The sequence below is a fragment of the Artemia sp. Qi Xiang Cuo genome, chromosome 13 (assembly GCF_049724085.1).
Source record: "Artemia sp. Qi Xiang Cuo chromosome 13, ASM4972408v1, whole genome shotgun sequence".
Lineage (NCBI taxonomy): Eukaryota > Metazoa > Arthropoda > Branchiopoda > Anostraca > Artemiidae > Artemia > Artemia sp. Qi Xiang Cuo.
This window is the reverse complement of record NC_142806.1, coordinates 6,127,351-6,149,188: the sequence shown is the minus strand read 5'-3', so window position 1 is coordinate 6,149,188 and position 21,838 is coordinate 6,127,351. Positions and strand designations below refer to the sequence as shown.

General features: G+C 36.4%; 1 protein-coding gene across 1 annotated transcript in view; it reads right to left on the bottom strand.

The window, feature by feature from the left end:
• Window positions 1-2,074: 2,074 nt before the first annotated feature.
• Window positions 2,075-21,838, bottom strand: part of LOC148944882 (lipase member I-like) — a 138,344-nt gene continuing 118,580 nt past the window's right edge. The window contains exons 6-7 of the mRNA XM_089098631.1: window positions 6,916-7,087; window positions 2,075-4,502 (exon numbers count right to left, since the gene is read on the bottom strand). Of these exons, the coding sequence (XP_088954757.1) occupies window positions 4,439-4,502; window positions 6,916-7,087 (236 nt within the window). The 3' untranslated portion in view covers window positions 2,075-4,438. The remainder of the gene's footprint in view (window positions 4,503-6,915; window positions 7,088-21,838) is intronic.

Genomic DNA, 21,838 nt, shown 5'->3' with positions numbered 1-21,838 from the left:
TGAGGAGATCTTGTTAAATAGATGCTTGCGACAGATAATGAGTCTACGGAAGAAACTACGCTTCAAAAAATGTTCACAACATTAATCTCATCTGATCGTGGACGCCCACATCCTTCCACAGGCTAAGCCAGCAATAGCAAAATAGCAAGGAAGGAGTTTTCTAGCCAACCATGCACTGAGGTTTTGAGAACTGTCCTTAGACAAACAGTGTTTTTTTTTAGATAAGAGAGGGTGACAAATTTCTGCGCAATAGAAGCCTGAATGAAATTGAAGACAGCTTGTATCCTTCCGGCCATAGGGCAAAAGGAATTCAATGCGCAAAAAAAAGAGAAAACAAAAATTTTAATTCCCCCCCCCCCCCAAAAAAAGGGCAAAACACCTTTTCTCCAAACTTGCATTCGTATCCTCCTGGACAAAGAAAACACTCACGCACAAGAGGTTTGGCCTAACATGGGCCGATAATTACAATCATAACGGTGATCATACAATGATCATAAGAATACTATAACGGCCCTTTCATCAGCTAATTACAGTTACTTGGCTGCAGGGATGGGTGCAAAAGAACTCAATACAGTCCACTCGGCAAAAAGCCATCGTAAGCCTACAAATAGTCCTGAAAACCAAACAGAGAGTATGATATCAATTAAATCTAGTAAGGACAGAGCAAAATTCCTAGCAGGCCATTTCGACAAAAAGCTCACCACTAGTGCAGACCAAAACCTTCAAGCAATTCCAAAAGATGAAAAGTCAGTCCAAACTTTGTCACTCCTTGAAAGCATAACGTCAACTATGATTCCAGAAGACCTTTTCATTTTAACCTGATAATTTTTTTTACTCATTTGTTTGAAAGTGCAGCCGGAAATTGTCAAAACTAGCAAAGATTTCCCATCGTTTGTCTGAAATCGCAAACTTTTTAAATAGCTTCTCAGTCATTCTATCTATCAAGTGCACTTTAATCAAGTTGCTAGTTTGTGAAAGAAAATGTCAGAGTATTTGACTAAAAAGGCTTTGCTAATCTGAAGTGATTGACCAAACTAATCTTACAAATTTAAAGCAAATTAAAGTTGATGTCGCCTTTTTTCATATTATCCGGAGCACTTCGAATTTTTTGCCAAAACTATAGACTGTGAAATTGTGAAGTTATATTAAGGTAATTCAAAGTCACTCCTCTCCGCCTTCAGTTAGGAAGCCGACAATATGAAATAAGAAAGATGCAAGAAATAATACATTGTTTAGCGATAAATGACAAAAAATCTCCGTTTACGGCAAAAAATACCACGTTCACCCGACAGTCGGTACTAAGTTAGAAAAGCCAGTGTATTGTTGCTTTAAAGGCTCCTCCTTCTTAGAGGTCGACTAATAACTCCTTTATGATGATATAAATATAGCAAAAGTTGAGTATGATCAAGACTCAGAGAAGAAATGCGTCTCGGCAGTCAGTACATGTTTGTATCCACTGCATCCACTTTTCTAACCTTGCGAATATCAACGATGCGAGGGTGGAACAAATTTAGAATGTGACACAAACTATACAATTTGTGCAAATATTTCCCGATGTTCTGACTATAACTGATTTAAACTGATGAAATATCTGATTTAAAACTGATCAAACTCTGGCTTCAACAGTCCACTGATGACTACGTTTGAGACTGCCAAAAATCTAAGAAGGTTGCACTGTATATGAAACAATGCCCATATTTCAGACATCTCTAATAATCCTTGGGTTATTCAAATTATAATTTGCTTTCGTGACAAAATTAGCCTTAAACTTAAAAAGAAGAATATGAAATATCATTTTTAGCAATACAAAATAAGAAAATTTAAAATGCCAGAACAGAAACTGTTCCCTGTTCTGTGTGCACTGTACAGTATACACTCTAACGTCTTCAGTGTACACTGTTCAATGGAGTCAGGTCAGGCGTACCAAACGATACTATTATATAAATGACAGAATGAACTAAAATTACGGGCATAAAATTTGAAATTAGTATATATTTGTTATGCTAATTCACTTTGCTGCGGAATAAGTGAAAATTACTGTCATTTGTGTTCCCTTGTGTTCCCTTTTCCCTGTAGTTTCCTCCAAGAAAAAAATCATCATCATCATTATGCTACTTGAGAATTTCATCGAAACACTTCGTATTACAACAAATTTGTACTTATATTTAGGCTATATTAAAAACTTAGTATCTATTAAAAAATTAAAGTAATAGCTGATTATTCAGAGATATACTGCATCATTAGCTCTTCCAGACAATTTTATTCACGTCCTATTACTATCACCAATCCAGTTTCTTATTTCATTCTCACAGCTGACCCAGACTTAATGCCTTAATGGGACTTATTTGAGGGCCCGTTAAATTTAGAATAATCCCAATGTCCTCACTTTGAGAAAGAAGTGCAGGATAACTCATTTTTTGCTTGATCCTGTGAACTTAAAAGGACAAAGATAATTCCAAGTATGATGCTTTTACATCTGGAACGTAAAAATCACTTTTTAGTGATTGTTCGTCTGACACGCACCGGAACTAGCTCTATTCACTTGGTAACATTATCAGGAATATATTCTATTCATCTTATTTCTTACACTTGGTGTTTACAGCCAAGATATAAGGACCACTTCTACAATACTTTTATGGTTGCTTCTGACATTAATCATCGAGATTGACCGTTGGTAATCCAGCCTTTGAAGAGCGTAAGTAGTGTGGTCGGTTAATGTTTGCTTAAGTCACACGGGAATAAGTATACCCAATGATCCATCCAATCTCATTTTTAGTGACGAAAAACTGTAGGGATCGTTATCACATTTGCAGCACTTCATCTGATGAATGTTTGAGCTGGTCACTATTTGAACCACGCTGGAAGTTTAAACTCCATTTACTTAGTAAGACTTAGTAGTAGTCCCATCTATTCATTATATATTTCAAACTTGTCGTCCACAGTCGATATAGATGGCCACCGCTGTTGTTCTTTGATGGTAGTTTTGATGCAAAATGCTTCTTAGTACAGGTTGGTCTTTGCAATTTGAGTGGAGATATTTTACTTCGATTGTAATGGAATAGGTAGTCCCAAGAATGAATACAAGTGGATTCTGTTAGCTGAAAATGGCAATAGTAATTTTCAGATTTATAGTTCTTTAACATCATTACTTCAATGGAACTATCCGAATAGACTTCACTGGTATCATCCGCTCTATTCACTAATTAACATTATACACCACTCATGGATTTCATGTTTCAGACCTGTTATTCACATTCTAAATAACTCAAATGCTTCTTTTGGCTTTGATGGTCGTTTCAGGCATTTATAACTTAACAATCTAGATTGATCATAGACGAAGCCATGCAAAAAATAAGTGATGTGATAGATCACTTTTCACTTAAACCACAGTGTAATACGAAATCTCCGATGATGAATTCAACTCAATCATGTTGTCTGAGAGATGACTAGGATTAATACCAAACTTTTGGGCTTTAATTTCTGTGCGGCTAAATTGATCACCGTTTGGATCAAGCTGGAACTATCACTTGTTTGTACTATCAGAAATCCTCTATCGATTTTGCAAATCAAAATCATCATTCACAGTCAACCTAATGAGATGCTTCGACTATAATAGGACATAATGGGACAGTAAGTATTAAGGGTCTCTCTTGAGACAAGCCTTTTAATCATCCAGACTCATGGCCGTGCCCAGAATTTTTTTTTTGGGGGGGGAGGGACTAAAAAAAATTTCGGGGTGGGTTTTACACAAAAAAAACGCATAAAAATTTGTTTATATCCAATTTGTTACGTTTTTATGAGTAAAAAAAATATTTTTTTTGGGGGGGGGGGGTTCAAACTCCACCCCCCCCCCCCTGGGTACGGCATTTTCCAGACTGGTAAGACATCCTTTCAAAAATAAGAGCAACGTGAGTAGTTACTTTTTGTTTGGACCATGCTGAAATAGGGATTCCTCAGGGATGGATCCAACTTCATTCTGATAGCTGAGAACTGGAAATGATCATTATCAGATTTTGCGTTTAGATTTTGAAGCGCATTTGGACGATCTGTCACTGTCAGGACCTAACTATCAGCTCTTATCACCTTCTGTCACTATAATGGATGCAGATGGTTTATTTCGTATTCTAGTTTCATCACTGATATGTGCTGTTAATATCCTGTATGTGCAGAGATATTTTTACTGCACTTATTAGAATTTCGAGGCAATAGGTATGAATAAGAGATCTAACTGAGCTTGTAGATATCGTGCTCTGATATCATCTAACAATTCCAATTACTCCGGAAAAAAGCTTCAAGGTCGATAATTACACATAATTGCATAAATTAAAACTTTCAGCTTGACAAAGTGGCATTGTTAAGCTAATTGTAGTCAACAGAGGGGTTGGAAATATTTGAAGACGTGAAGTTCTTCATTAAATCAACTCGAAGGCTTGTTCGTCTATCCATATTTTTGGCCATAAGGAATCGCCGAATTTGTTGTGAGGTAGTAGGTCCCAGAGGCACTGGAAAGAAAATATTTTATATTAGAAGTAATTAGTTTTTACAAAATTTTAACTAATTAAGATACTTATTAATTTAACTAACTTAAGGAGAACCCTACTGTAGTATATTGGATTGATGGTCTGTGTGGTAAACGGGACTAGAGCTTCGATTCAAGCTACCGTAAGGTTAGACGATAGACATGCTTACTGTCTCTCTAGAAAACACCTTGCAACTGAAACACCAATTCCACCCCTTCCCCTCCTGTGCGTCATTAATGGCTCTACAAAATCCTTATTCCCTTTTTTTCTCAGAGGAAGGTTTACAAGAAACACAGTTTTAGTGACAATTTAAAAGATTCTTATATATATATATATATATATATATATATATATATATATATATATATATATATATATATATATATATATATATATATATATATATATATATATATATATATATATATATATATATATATATATATATATATATATATATATATATATATATATATATATATATATATATATATATATATATATATATATATATATATATATATATATATATATATATATATATGTATCTATACACAGAAAGTTGATAAATTTTCTTAGACCGATAATTCAGGAGGGTTGCCGCTCAAACGTTACACTAGATGAAAAGGCAATATAGATGAAGAGACACGTTCTTCAGAAGCTCCTTCTCTAAGAAACATCATATCTCTTACCCTTCCCCTCCCCTCCCCCGTACATGTACACATTATTTTTAACTCAAAATTCAGTATATAAGTCGTCATTTAACACGCACACTATACAATCGACTCTCGATAACTCGAACCTCGATAACTTGAAATAAGCAGTGTCCCGAACTATTTTCAATTCCCTTGGAAAAAACCTGTCTAAGTCAAAGAAAAAACCATGCACAACTTGAAATACTTTTGCAGTTATACTTTACCTCTGTAAGTTGAAGTGACCCGAAAATTACCTCTATAACTCAAAATTCAGTATATAAGTCGTCATTTAACTTTCACTTTATCTCCACCTTTACCTTTAGTCAAAGTTTGCCTCTATATCTCGAAGTTTTTCTAATGGACCTCTGTTAGTCAAGTTCCCTGTATGCAGGTTGCAACGTGTAAACTTTGATATGCGTTAATTTGTTTAATACGTTTTTGTATCAGATTATGTTAACGTTCAGGTGTCTATTTCCTAGCAAACTAAATTCTATTAGTGACATTTGGAAGTCAAGTCTTGACATTTGAAAGTCAAGTCTTGATATGTCAAGTCTATAATAGAGTTATTCTTAACTTTGTAATGGCTGTAGGGAGTAAATTTAGCGATTTTGTACCTCTGTACCTCCAGTTTTCATTTGGCTCATGTCTATACCTCGTTACCATTATTGGTCGAATTTTATGTAGAATGGCCTCTATAACTCGAACTATGCATAAGTCGAACTATACGTAACTCGAAGAAAGGTCGTGATCCCGTGAATTTTGAGTTAGCAAAAGTGGACTGTACTTACATTTAGATAGTATAAGAAGAATAAGCCAATGAAAACAAAATATGTGCAGAGTCACTTAGCAAACCATGAGATAATATTAGCTTTTGTTTTATTATCTTTTTTTCCTTTTTCTAATATTAGCTTTTCTTTTTCTTCTAGTGTTTGTTATGATTACAGAAAAGGCAAGTGAGGGAATAATATTGTTTCACAAGGTTTAACATTTTAAGGAAGGGTGCATATCTATGAAAAAGTGCTTAAAATACAGGAATTAAATGGAAATGTATGAAGTATTATTGGACAAATCTAGATATTTTGGGAGGAAAGGAGGGAGAAGGGGGGAGTCTATGAACCGATGCGTCTTCCATGCATGCTTTTTTCGAGTAAATCTCAGTTACAAAATATTTGTAAAGTCTAAAAAATGTGAAATCTTTCTCTTAACTTCTTGCAATATTTCAATAGTTTGTAGTTTTTACTTGTATTCCCTAAAAAATTTCACCCCTCCTTCCCTGGCGTAAATTTCTGTCTTAAGTATAATAAATACCGGTATTCCTATGTTAGACGGACTCTTTTATATACTGTAATGGAAACCAGTCACGAAAAACCCGTTTTTGACGGGATAATTCAAGACATCGCTATAAAGGAATACAACGTACAGCGTGGTTTTCTTTGCGTATACGATATTTAAACTATTGTTTGTGGGGGTTTAGGGGGGGAGGTACCTAGGTTTAGTTGGGTTAGGTTATGTAATACTATATTCTATGCTGTACCCCCCCCCTAATGTGAAAATATATAGCCCAAATTTGTTTCTAAACTATTATGTATTCATCCTATTTTATTTCATTAGCATTAACCTAACTAGCACTATATAAAAGTCCGTTTAACATAGGAGTACCTAAATACCTAGGAAAGTGATACTCATACTGCATTATTTACCTAGTAGGAGTATGTTGGCCCATAGGGATGCAATTGTCATCTTGATTAGAGCAATTCCCGCACGCCCCACTTTTGAACGTGGGGTAATCAGGACATGGCACGGCTAAAAATCTCGTGGCGCTATTTATTGATTCTAAGAAATATAGATGAGCTCGTCGATGACTGCAACCAGCTAAAAAAAGAAATGCAACATTTAAAAAGAGTAAAAATATAATTTTTCAGCAGTTTTAAACATCAGATTATCAAGAAGTCGTAATGAGGCTGTAATCCATTCCCGAACTGCCCAGACACAAAAAGGAAACCAATAAAATTAGGCCAATGCAATAATTAGGTCACTGTCACTCCTGAAATCTGAATTTGAAATTCAAAAATTATATCCAATAAAAAAATTGCCAAAAATATCGCCGCTACCACACGTTAGGTTATATTTGACATTTTCACACTCCTGAAATGATTGCCAAAAACAGCTTGCTAAGTTGTTCTCAAAGGGATGACCAGCGGGGCAAAACCATCATGATTTAACATTCCTGATATACATATTTTTGGTGATCCTCTAAAGAAGAGCAGCAACCAGTTTTTGGCATCTACGATCTTTAGGCGTGACACCGAAAAAATAGAAAAGGGTGGTAGGCATTTTGGACCGATATTTACAATTTGTTTCGAGTGCTAATTAAACAAATAAAACCTAAAAACGGTACATCAAAATATAAACACTAAGTAATTAATACTTAGATACCGATTGGCAGAGACATCATAGGACATTTTTAACAAGGCTTTGGGTTTTTGCTCGCAGTTCGACTCTTTTTATGAGTGGATTAAAATGTCTATTATCGGTGTAAATAATATGTCCCCTTGCGCTTTCAGGTCTTTATCCCCTTGAATCCAGGGGTACCATAAGCCTTTTCAATAGCTATATGAGTATTTATAATTTTTTGATTCGAGGGCTTTGTTATTTTCATGAGTATTTGAATTCATTGAAATTTTCATTAGTTATCAAAAGGGCGTGTCAGCAATAACAGGTGGGGTATTAAGTTTCGCCAAGTTTTGCCAAGTCTTCGGAAGACTTGGCAGGTGACTATTTCCGTCCTTGAGCTTTTGTTTCCGCCTTCTTGTATTCTTCGAAGTTTGTTTGTCCATTCAAGAAGTATACACCACTTATTTTGTTTCGATAATAATAGCTTCTTCAATAATTCAGATTCTGAAATATTCGAGGATTGGAGCTTGATTCCAACCTAGAGGATTCCCTGGAGAGTAATGAGCCATTCTTAAGAAAATGGAACTAGAACAACCTATATAATTTCGCTAAAATAGATATAATTAAATCCTGTATATCTTTTTAAAGTTATGAAGACATAAATTAGTGCACAATTGATCTCCACATTGTTCATCTCAACTTGATCTCTACTTCTCTTAATCTGATTTTTACGTCTAGCACCAAAAGTCAACAGTTAACTGAAGATCATCACTCAATGGAATATCACAGCCAAATTTATGGAGATGGTCTAACAATAAAAAAAATCGTTATTCTTATGAAATATATTCTCAGTCATTTTTAGTATCATTCACTGAAATAGCTTTAAACTGTCAACCGTTTCAAATTAGAAGTTACTTTATTTCAAAATGCGATTCGTGTTGGTTCTAGCAGGGATCAAGGGTCTTGAAAATGGAATACTTCCAAAATTAAGCATATGACTTGGATGAAAAGTTCCGAGAATATGGAAATTCAGAACTGAACAATAGCTAAGTTGCTCCCAGGCCTTGGTCCTAGCTATTATATTTTTTTAAAGGTTTTCCTTGTAGCGTCCTGAAAAATCAAGGGACCGTTAGAGCCTCCTAGCTCGTCTCAGTGTCATTGGGTCACTAATGTGGCACACCAAAGTAACGCAATGGGTTATTAGTCTAGTTCATCATTTTAATTAACCTACAACTTAATAGTTAATGCTTCAATTAACCTTTTTCTACAACTTAAAATAAATTTTGATCTTGTAAGCAACTAAATTTACCGAAGTATGGAGGAAAGTGAAATGGGATCTATTTTTTGAATTGGTAGGGCAGATACTTTTGCTACCATATATCATATATAATTTAAAAAGTAGGGAACCTATCTCAATTATACAGTTCAAACACAAAACAAATATATATCTTAAAAATTGAGAAAATCAAGAATGTAATTTTTTTATGAAAGTAGGTATGAGTATACCTCAGATATATCCAGGAGGTACAAAATGTTCCTATTTTGATGTCCTTTGCACTTCGACTTTTTTTCTGATTTTGTTGCTTAGTTCATTGTCATTTATTCAAGTTTTCTCAAGATGAATATTTATTTTATTTTTAATTTACTAACTTATATAACTGTTGTTGGTATATGCATGGTTGGAAAGTTGCATTGTCATTTCTATTGCCGTTATTTCAACTTGGAAAACACAATTTACCGCACGAAGAAGTGCTCAATTATGTCACCAGTGTAATTTAGTACCCACGTTCAACTGTTTAAACTTGACATAGAATCAATAAAGATATTCAGAATAGATCTTCATCATGGACGTTCAAGAAATTACCAAAAAATTTCTTCGGAAATTGCCTTTTTTATAAGTTAAAAGGGATTAGAGGGAAATAAGCCCCCAGTTATGTCTCGTTTTTACTCCACTCTCCGCAAAGGATTACAGTGAAATTTTGGGACGAAGATTTTTTTCTACCTAGCTAAAAAGTCCAATAACTATGCATCTGGGGATAGCATAGCCCCCATAACCCCTTGACTTACTTACTTGCCTTTTTCCCGAACGGTCTCGGGGATCGTAATAGGGCCATCTTCTTTACATATTGACGAATTAGCTCTCCGTAGGATATTCGCTGATCTGCTTGATTTAAAAGTTGCAGATGGTAGGTTGTTTCCAAAGTCGTCTCGCCATCTCTTCCTTGGTCTGCCTGGGCCGTGACTGCCGTGTACTCTATTTTTGAAAATAACTTTTGGCAGTCGTAACTTCTCCATTCGGTGAGCGTGGCCCAGATATCTAAGTTGTTGTAGGCGCACTATCTGTAGTATTGTTATCTTTCGCTTCAGCTGTCCCCGAAGTTCTTGGTTAGAGACTCTGTTAAGGTGCGTTATACTGGCTATACGGCGATCGTATTTTCTTTCGAATGCTGAAGTTCTTTCTCATCCCCCAGTTTCAGAGTCCATGTCGTAGTCATACAGGTAATATGAGCGATTAAGGAATTGAAAAGTCGTAACCTTTAGTTGCATTGATAGATGTTTATTCTTGAAGAGGAGGAGCAGCCTCTTGAAGCTTGCACTTCCTAATGCAAGTCTTCTTTTTATGTCTTCGCTGCAACTATTGTCCGATTTCAGAAGACTCCCTTCAGTAGGTATACGAATTGGGTGACCGATTCAACTACTTCGCCGCTTACTATGACATGAACGGCAGATGGGCTGTAATCCCGTGTTGTACGCATGACTTTCGAAGTTCAGAAGTTTGGATTCTAGTTCAAAAGCTTGAGCCTGTAATCTAGGTACACTTTCAGCAAGCATATGGAGGTCATCAGCATAGGCTAGGGTGTCTATAGAGACTTCGCTAATGTTCAGGCCTACTTTATCCTCTACTAGGGATAGGATAGCGTGTAAGAACAGTTTTGACTAGTTGAGGAGAAAGTATACAACTCTGAAGCACACCCGAAATAATTTCAAACTCTTCCGTCTGCCTTTCCGGGGTATGAACGTAGATGCAGTAGGTATCGTAAATATTTTAGATAATTTTGATTAAATTTTCGGACAAGATCAAAGGCCTGCTTGAAATCAATAAACAGTTGAAGGATTTTTTTTACCAAACTCAAGATGCTTTTCCCCAATCGGTCTTACTATAAAAACTTGATACATGGTAGATCGTCCAGGGCAGAAACCAGCCTGATAATCACTGCTGATTTGGCCTGTGCTGGCTCTGATTCGATTTAGGAGAATCCTTTCTGGAATTTTAGCTAGATGGCTTATGAGGCTTATGGGTATACAATTTTTGCAATTATGTCTTAGACCTTTCTTATGGAGCGACATGATCGCAGCTTTGGCCCATGCTTTTGGAAAGTGACCTGATGCCCAAACAGCAACAACTACTTTATTAAGTATGTTCTCTAGCATTATAGAACCAATTTAAAATAGTTCGGCAGGTATACCGTCAGGGCCTGAGGCTGTGTTATTCTTGAGTCTCCAAATAACATTTTCCACCTCACTCAATAATGGTGGGGAATTAGAATCGCCACCCAGTTTGGAAAATCCTGATAGAACAGTAGTGTTGCATGTAAGAAGCAGATTTAATTTTTCTTCAAAATTGTTTTTCCATCTTTCTTTAATGGCTTCAATATCACCAAGTGGCCTACCATCCTTGTCCAAAATACTAGTGGTAGTGGCTTATGTTTTCGTAGCGAGTTCCTTTACTGTTTTGTACATTCTGTGACTATTGCTCACTAAAATCATTTTCGCAAGACTCCCATTTTCTCTCGTACATAGTTTTAGAGGGCTGCTCGTTCCTTTTTTTGTACAGTTCGTAGAATCCTCTTGTCCATGCCCTTACTTTTGCGGTCCTGCTTGTTACAGACGTTTATGCTCACAGAGTTCAAGGATTTCATCTGTGATCCAAGATTTTTCAATTTTAGATTTAAGATCAAGAATCTCCTCGGCTGACTCCAGAACTGCGGTGTTCACCTTCTCGACTAGTTTATCCAAGGCGTCAGAAGCTACTGGGGAGGGAGCTGACTCAAGTTGGGGACTCAGACTTTCCATAAGTGCCTGTATGAAAGCTACGTGTGTGGATGGTTCTTCAAGTTTTTCAGTTCTGAACCTTGGAATCTTCTTTTTCTTTTTAGAAAGAGTCTTGAGTCGTAGTTTGGTTAGGGTGATTATTACCAGGACATGATCTGAGTCAAAGTCACCTCCAGGCAGGGCTATGGTACTTGTTACAGATGATTTCCAGCGTTTCGAGATGAGAATATAATTGATCCTATTTGCTGTTTTTCCGTCTGGGAAAATCCAAGTCACTTTCCTTCTGTTTCCATGTCTGAACATAGAGTTTGTCACAAAAGAGTTCATTTTATCCCTGCAGAACTCAAGTAGTTGCTCACCTCGTGTATTCCGTTTTCTGAGCCCAAACCCAAATAAGACATCGTGGTCTAACTGTGTTTTATCCTCAACAATAGCATTAAAGTCAGCCATCACTATTAGAAGGTCTTTCTTGTGGCTTTGTCAGATACAGCCTGATGTTTTTGATAAAAAAGATTAATTTCTTCATCTGGTTTTGAGGAGTACGAGGCATACACTTGGATGACGGAAATGTTCTGTACTTTTGCTCGTAGATGAATCATCATGAGACGCTCTGAGACTGGTTTTGTGGCTATGACTGCGAATTTGGCTTTACATGTCAAAAGAAACCCAACGCCCTGTCGGTGTGTTCCATAGAATCTGACGGAATATGATAGTGTGATATCGCCGTATCGCTGGTCTTCTTATTTAGGTAGGATGGTTTTTTGAGAGCTCTATGAAGTCCCATCTGTATCTTTCAAGATTTGACCATTAGTTCTGATTTCCCAGGTTTTGCCAAGACCCTTACGTTTAAAGTGCCAGGATAAAATGGGGTCTTCTGAGTTAGTATAGGGTTTTTCTCTTCTGCAGCATAGGCATCCTCTATGGGAGTTGCCATAAATTGCTGAAATGACGTTTCTTCTTCCGAAATCGTCAGATCGCCGGCTTACCCGTACGCGGTAACAATATAATTTGCCATTTCATCCTGGCTTTCGTCGGTTTTGCCGGACGAAGTAGCAAGCTTTTTTCTATCTTTATTCAGCTGATTCATCATATTTTTCTAGTAGAATGTTTCATAGCTCTTTGAGGATAGCGGTTAACCACTCCTCTCTTTTCTTTGTAGCTTGCCGTTTCCTCCATCCTGGGAGTGTTCCGCCCTCTCAGCTTCCTGCTAGCTGACTAGTTAACCTATAGCTGGGAAGAGGGCTCGATTATGTCGGGCCATATCCAGGCGCCGGTGGGCCAAGCACATAATCCTTGAAGGAGCCCCAGTTCTTCCCTAACTGTGTTTCGGTCCCACAGCTGAAGACTCTATTATATTTAAGGACCTACAAAAACTGGGTCTCCCTTTGTCCGCGTCTTCTTATTAGTTATTTGAAGGGATACCCAATATCTGGTGAACTCTCCCATATCCACTATATTAGAACGCACTGAGTGATCTGGGGAAAGCCCCTACTGAGAAACAACAGAGATATAATAGCAAAATTTTGTTCAAAAAAATTAAAAGTTATTAGCTATTTTATTTTAACAATCGAATATACATAATGCAAATTTTGTGCCAATTAATTTTACTTTGTTACCACACTTCTTTAGATTTTCGTGTCCAAGCTCTGGATTTGATCAGAATATTTCATGCTCATATCCAAACTTTACAATGACTAAATTAAAAAAAAAAAGTTTTTTTTCAACTGAAAGTAAGGAGCCACATTAAAACTAAAAAAGAACAGAAATTATTACGTTTATTATGGGAGGTGTCCACTGCTCAAGAATCTCGCTGTTCAGACAAAAGTTTTCTAAGTACTTTAAAAAATCTTCTTATTGTTCTAATTAAACGACCCACGTGTTTCAGAAGCTGTTATTAAGGAATTGGGACACGATTCAAACGTTAGCGTAAAGAGCGAGGTATTGGGGAAAGGGAAACACCCTTCATTTACGCATTAATTTCTATTCGCTTTAAGTTTTAATGTTGCTCCTTATTTCCAGTTGAATTTTTTCTAATTTAATTTCTAACAGTTTTTCATATAATATCGCGGAATCCCCCTTTACCTCCATGGAAAATACCCCCCACGGGAAGATCCTCTAGACAATTCATTCCCAGTGGAAATTTAACCCTAACAGTTACCCTTAACATCTCCACACGTAAAATTCGGAAAAGAGAAGGCAAGACAAATAAAAATAATTCCGTATAGGAATTCTGGAAAATTCCCCCAGTATAAAATTTCTCCTGCAAAGTTCCCCCCGCAAAATCCCCGCCCCCTCCCCATTAAAATTTTTCCCTTGGAAAATCCACATGCATAAAATTTGGCATTCCTTCCTCCACCCGAAAAATATATGCGAACTTCCCGATAACAAATACTATGTGCAAACAATGGACAAATTTTATAACTTAAAGACTATCCCCATGGGCTGTGGAGGATTATGTCACCTCCAGAGGCATAGTTTTTTGGCCTTTCAACTATGATTAACAAAGTGACTATTTGAAAATTTTGATCGGACGATTTTTGGGGAAAAGGGTGTGGGAGGGGGGCTAGTTACCCTCCAATCTTCTTAGTCATTTAAAAAGGGCACTTTAACTTTTAATTTCCACACGAATGAACACTTCCCCGATACTCTAAGACTGTTGATTCGATGCCATCACCCAGAAAAAAAAAACAACAAACAAATAAACACGCATCCGTAATCTTTCTTCTGGCAAAAGTATAAAATTGGAGCTTGGAATTTCTACAATAGTGTTCTCGGACACACTAAATCTGATGGTGTAATGTTAATCACGATTTCCTGACTTTTAGGGAGTGTCCCCCCCCTTTTTGAAAATAAAGTAAGTTTTCTCAAGCTCTTAGCTTTTGATTGGTAAGACTAAACTTAATGAATCGTATGATTCGGAATCAGCATAATAATTAAATTCTTTTGATATAACTGCTGATATCAAAATTGCGTTTTTAGAATTTTGGTTACGATAACACTACATTGCTTCTTACTTACAGTTTATTACCAGAAACTGTTTGATAGGTAAAACTAATCCACCAGAACTGAACCAAAAACTTCCCTGTTTTACAGTTTTTTAAAAGTTCAATTTGATTAACTCTATAGTCAAACAAAGTACAACGATCAGAACATCTATTACGCAATCAATGATCAGATGATCTATAGTCATAAGCAAATACAAATTTTCTAGATTCTAACAGCTAATTCAACAGTCTACGCTATGTAATTTTTTTCTAACCTCATCTCTTCAAAAATCGGAAAAGAAGAATAATTAGCTCAATTGAAGAACACAGCTCATAAAGTGCTAGGTAAAAGTGAAAATTTTTTACCGTAATATTAAATTGTCAATCAAAAGTCTAATAATTCAAATGACTTTGCCAAAAATACAGTACCTCATTTTTTCGTTTGTCATTTCACTATTATCCCATGCTTGCCTGTAATCTCTTTAACTCGCTTGGTGACACTTTCCTCCAAATAGAGACCATCTTTATTCATCTACGTCTGAAGAATATTTTAAGAAGGTTATGAGGGATATTCTAGTATGGAATTTATAAGGACCTTCCCTTTTAAAGACACGTCCTTAATGTGACTTGGCTTATTTTTTCGTTTTGTCATTTTGCTATTATCCCATGCTTACCTAAAAACTTTTTAACTCCATTGGTGACACTTTCCTCCAAATAGAGACCATCTCTATTCATCTATATTTGAAGAACATCTTAAGGTGGTTATGAGGGATATCCTAGTTTGGATATTATAAAGACCCTCCCCCCTTTTAAAGACACGTGTCATCTTATGTATGTGACTTGGCTAGGCTAAGGAATGGTTGACAGTTACAAATTATTGTCTGTCACTTATAAAAAAAAATCTGTTTTAAGTTAACTCTTGTCCGGTATTTAGGTATAGTAGAATATCTAAATCGCAGGGACGGTAGTGCCAGCATTTTTATTTGGGGGGGGGGTCTCATTCGAGCACTACTGAAGAAAAGTTACCATTTACCGAAGATGCTACTAGGTTAAATCCAAAATATTACACAGTACATAATAAACAATAAACACACATTAAATAAACATAAAACTAAGTACTGGTGATCAAGCTTTTAATAAAACTATCAGCAATGAGTCGCTGCAGGCGAAGGCAGTATAGTTTAAAAAAGTTTTTGCGAGGGCTAAGCTGAATTATATATATATTAGGCTTTTTTCAACAGGCTTCACCGCCAATGTTGCAGAACCTATTTCCCCTCCACTTCCCCAACCACGCATCCCAGCACAGGATGCTCAATCTTATAGTTGAACCAAGCACCATTCCATCCCCGTGTATTATGCTATTAATTAAAAAAACTTTTTCCACAAAATAAGTTTTTCAAAGAAAAGTAAAGAACTCCATTAAATAAAAATGAGCAAAAATAAAATCAAATAATATACCAAGCGTGAAACTACCACAAATCAGCATCGATAAATAAATGAAACCCAAAACGAACAGAAATTACAATAAATAACCGAGTCAAACTCAAAACGAGCAGAAATTAACATAAGTTGGGCGCAAAACCCCTACGCCTTCACAAGGGAAGAACAAAGTTTGCACTTTACTGATAAAAATATAAATGTTTTTACTTTTATAACTTTCATAAATTAAATAATATTAACATTTTGATCCCTAAATATCAGTATATGTATATTAAACTGACAATGCACATTCATTTGTATTTTTCAGTAATGTGCAAATTTTGTTCTGGCCTTGGGAAGGCATAGGGGTTTTACACGCAATTTATGTTAATTTCTGTTTGTTGTGGGTTTGATTCGGTTGTTCATCGTGAGTTTTGCTGATTTTGAGTTCCCTTTATTTATCAATGCTGATTTGAGTTAGTTCCACACTTAGTAGATTATTTGACTGTCTTTTTGCTAACTTTTTGTTTAGTGGAGTTACTTACTTTTCTTTGAAAAACTGATTTTGTGGAAATGTTTTTTTTAATTAATGTCTGTTCGTTTTATATTCACATAGTCTTTTCAAGGAAAAAGAAAATGATACTTTAAATCTTTTCGTTTGTAAGACTTTATAGTTTGGCCTGCTATTTGTATGACGGAGAAAAATTTTCAGCAATTTTTAACAACATTCACCCTTTTAAAAATAAGGACACAAGTAGTGGTTTTTAATTTAGTCTCATAACTCTTCTAGTTGACCTGAAATCAAATACTGGATGACATTTGCAAAAAAAATCTGTTTACTTTCTTTGATAGCTTTGATACACTTACGCTATTTTGATTTGGTTAAATTTTAAGAGCAGAAGTAGCCCCAAAAGTTTGTACATAATACCATCCGTCGTTCTTGGGATACTGCTGAGATGCCTTATTGGGAATTAGCATTATCACAGTGCATTTTGATTTAATCTTAAGGCAACATTTAGTTTTTAAACATAATGGGCAAATGGGAGGGTGGGAATGGAAGGGGGATTAGTTGCCCTGCATTCACTTTCGACTATTAAAAAGGGCATCAGCCCTTTCTATTTTCAATGGTGAGCCCTTGTTGAAGTTCCCACGACAACTCCTTCAATACGAAGTGCCCTGGTCTAAACAAAAACAACAACAAAAAATATCACTAATCACTTTCGTCTATTAAAAAGGGTACTAGCCCTTTGAATTTCAAATCGAATGAGCCTTTTTTCAAGTTTCTACGACAAAGATTTCGATAAAAACCTTATATGTCCCCAGGGCATAACTTACAACCCTTGCCCTGAGGGTTGTGGGGGAGTATCCTCCTCAAGTGTAACAAAACGGCTATCTCAAAATTTTGATCGGATGTGTTTGGGGGAATGTTGGCGTGGGGGGGTGGGGGGCTAGCTGCCCTCCAATCACTTTCGAGTATTTAAATTTCCTTCTATATATTTCGACCTTATATGCCCCCAGGGCATTGTTTAGACCAGTGCTCTGGTCTAAACAACAACAACAACAAAAAATATCACTAATCACTTTCGTCTATTAAAAAGGGTACTAGCCCTTTGAATTTCAAATCGAATGAGCTTTTTTTCAAGTTTCTACGACAAAGATTTCAAAAAAACCTTATGTGCCCCCAGGGAATAACTTATAACCCTTGCCCTGAGGGTTGTGGGGGAGTGTCCTCCTCAAAAACATATTTTCTGTCTGGAAATCAACTACGCTGAACAAAATGGCTATCTAAAAAATTTTTATTGGATGTGTTTGGGGGAATGATGGGCGTGGGGGTGGGGGCTAGTTGCCCTCCAATCATTTTCGACTATTAAAAAGGGCACTAACCCTTTGATGTTCCAATCAAATGAACTTTTTTTGAAGTTTCTACGACAACGCCTTCTATAAAAACCTTATATGCCCCCAGGGCATAACTTAAAACCCTAGCCCTGAGGGCTGTGGGGGAGTATCCTCCTCATAAACATATTTTCTATCTGGAAATCAAATACGTTTAACAAAATGGCTATCTCAAAACTTTGATTGGATGTGTTTGGGGAAATGATGGGCGTGCGGTGGGGGGGGGGGTGCTAGTTGCCCTCCAATCACTTTCGACAATTAAAAAGAGCACTAGCCCTTTGAATTTCCAATCGAATGAGCCTGTTTTGAAGTTTCTACGACAACGCCTTCTATAAAAACCTTATATGCCCACAGGGCATAACTTAAAACCCTTGCCTTGCGGGTTGTGTGGGAGTGTCCTCATCAAAAACACATTTTCTAAACGGAAATCAGCTACGCTGAACAAAATGGCTTTCTCAAAATGTTGATTGGATGTGTTTGGGGGAATGATGGGCGTGGGGCTAATTGCCCTCCAATCACTTTCGACTATTAAAAAGCGCACTAGCCCTTTGAATTTCCAATCGATGAGCCCCGTTTGAAGTTTCTACGACAACGCCTTCTATAAAAACCTTATATACCCCCATGGCCTAACTTAAAACCCTTGACCTGAGGGTTGTAGGGGAGTGTCGTCCTCAAAAATATATTTTCTATGTGGAAATCAACTACGCTAAACAAAATGGCTATCTCAAAATTTTGATTGGATGTGTTAGGGGGAATGATGGGTGTGGGGGGGGGGGGCTAGTTGCCCTTCAATCAGTTTCGACTATTAAAAAGGGCACTAGCCCTTTGAATTTCCAATCGAATGAGCCTGTTTTGAGATTTCTACGACAACGCCTTCTATAAAAACCTTATATACCCCCAGGGCATAACTTAAAACCCTTGCCCTGAGGGTTGTGGGGGAGTGTTCTCCTCAAAAACGTATTTTTTATCTGGAAATCAACTACGTTGAACAAAATGGGTATCTCAAAATTTTGTATTTGGGGGAATGATGGGCGTGGGGGGGGCTAGTTGCCCTCTAATCACTTTCGGCTACTAAAAAGGGCACTAGCCCTTTTAACTTCCAATCAAACGAGCATGTTTTGAAGTTTCTGCGACAACGCCTTCTATGAAAACCTTATATGCCCCCAGAGCATTTCTTAAAACCCTTGCCCTGAAGATTTTTGGGGAGTTTCCTTCTCAAAAAAATACTTTCTATCTGGAAATCAACTACTCTGAACAATATGGCTATCTCAAAAGTTTGATTGGATGTGTATGGGGGAAAGATGGGCGTGGGTGGGGCTAGTTGTCCTCCAATCACTTTCGACTATTAAAAAGGGCACTAGAACTCTCGATTTCCAATTGAATGAGCCCCTTTCGAAGTTTTAATGACAACCCCTTCCATATGAAGTGTCCTGCTCTAAAGGAAAAAATAATAAATGATATATTGTGCCAGCATCGTTCTTATATACCCTCAGGGCATAACTTAAAACCCTTGCCCTGAGAGTTGTGGGGGAGTGTCCTCCTCAAAAAGATATTTTCTATGTGGAAATGAACTACGCTGAACAAAATGGCTATCTCAAAATTTTAATTGGCGGTGTTTGGGGGAATGATGGGCGTTGGGGGGGGCTAGTTGCCCTCCAATCACTTTCGACTATTAAAAAGGGCACTAGCCACTCCAATTTTCAATCGAATGAGCTCTTTTTGAAGTTTCTACGACGATTCCTTCGATACGAAGTGCCCGGGTATGGAGAAAAAAACAAACACATTGTGCCCATATAGGTCTTTACTTAGGGAGCGCTAGCGCGCTGCCTATGATTCAGTTGCACGCAATTTTGAATAGATTTTGACTATGTAAGATTAAATATGTTGTGCTAAACTTTTAGTATGCGTTATTCATTGAAAAATTATTTATGACTTATTATTAAAATGATTTGGTAGTGGGTTCGCTGTTTTATATTCATAGATAGCATTGAAATAAGCTTTCACATAAAGCAAAAGCAAAAATACAGGATAATTCCAAGTTTTTTTTTTACCTATAATTTCAAGTCTTATATTGTATTGTAACATGAGTTTTATGACATTTCAAAAATAGACGGATGTACATATAAAATAAACCTCCAATACACACTTAATCCTGGAATAAAAAAATCTATGTTTTGGCCCTGTATTATACTGACTTGTTACAAAAATTATAGTCGTTTATATTTCTACATTAAACTGCTTTATCACTTTATCAAGGTCAATTTGTCCTTCTCTTTCAATTGCCAATAGTGTAAGTGAAGATAATCTTTTTTGCCCCGTGCTGTTGCGGCAGCACGTCTACAACCATCAAAGGCAAGAAAAAGATATTTCACACGACGCAGAATTCATAGGAATAGTGAAATACAGTTTAACTAGATCAAATATCAGAGGAAACACACATTTCAAGCGTTTTTCAACAAAAACAGATTCTCTTTCTAGAATGTTTTTGTTTTTTATATCCTCAACTCCGTAAAAACACTATAGCTTAGACTATATTATTCACACACAAAGCTTACACTGTCTTTATTCATTTCGTTTGCACGTAGCATTACGCTTAAGCTGTTCAAAACTTCCCTGTTCAAAACTTCCCAATTGTTCTCTCCTAGCCTACTTTCAATCTCTGTAGTTAGATTAAATAAAAAAAAACAAGTTTTTTAAACTGAAAGTAAGGAGCGACATTAAAACTTAAAACGAACAGAAATTATTCCGTATATGAAAGGGACTGTCCCCTCCTCAACGCCTCACTCTTTACGCTAAAGTATTTTATTGTTTTAAAAAATAAAGTTGTGAGACAGAGTCAAACTTTAGTGTAAAGAGCGAGGCGTTAAGGAGGGGACGGTCCCTTTCATATAAGGAATAATTTATGTTTGTTTCAAGTTTTAATATCGTTCCTTACTTTCAGTTAAAAAAACTTGTTTTTTTTATTTAATTTTTGAACGTTTTTGAATAAATGCAGGTTTTGATCTTGGCTCACCGTACATGAATAATTAAAACAAAATTTTCATATTAATTTACTTTTATTTAGTTAAATGGCTTTCTCGAAACTTGTTTAATATTATTTACGAACGTTTTTATTAGTAATAAATATACGTAACTTACGAATTAACTTACGTAACGAACTTCTATATACATATATTTTTAATACGTTTATTAGGGGGTTCGTCCCCTAGTCAATACCTCGCTCTTTACGCGAAAGTTCGAATTTTGTTCCAATTCTTTAAAAATGACCCCTTTATCACAAAGGCCGTTAATTAGAATAAATAGCTCTTATGAAAGTACTAAAAAATCTTTGGCTTAAAGAGCGAGGTATTGACTACGGGGTGAACCCAATCATATATTTAATATATTTTGTTCGTTTAAATTTTCGATGTTGCTGCTGTTGCAGTTGAAATACTTGTTTTTTTATATTAAATTTCTGATCTTTTTTTAAATAATGCTGGGAAGTCCGGCGTCCCCTTCATAGCAATGTCCCTTCCCCCATGAAAACTTCCTTCATGGAAATATCCTCCCACATAACCCCCGACCCCCCCCCCCCCACAACCAGGAAAAATCTCCCCTGAAAACGTCTGTATACTTCCAAATATCCAATACTATATGTTAACATTGGGTAAAGTTCATAACTTTCAGCCCTCCCCCCGGGAACTTCGGGGGATTAAGTCATCCTAAAAGACATACTTATTATATTTTCGAACATGCTGAACAAAATGGCTATCTCAAAATTTTGATCGGGTGACTTTGTGAAAAAAATGAGCGTGGGAGGGGGCCTAGTTGCCCTCCATTTTTTTGGTCACTTAAAAAGGGCACTAGAACTTCTAATTTCCATTCCAATGAGCCCTCCCAC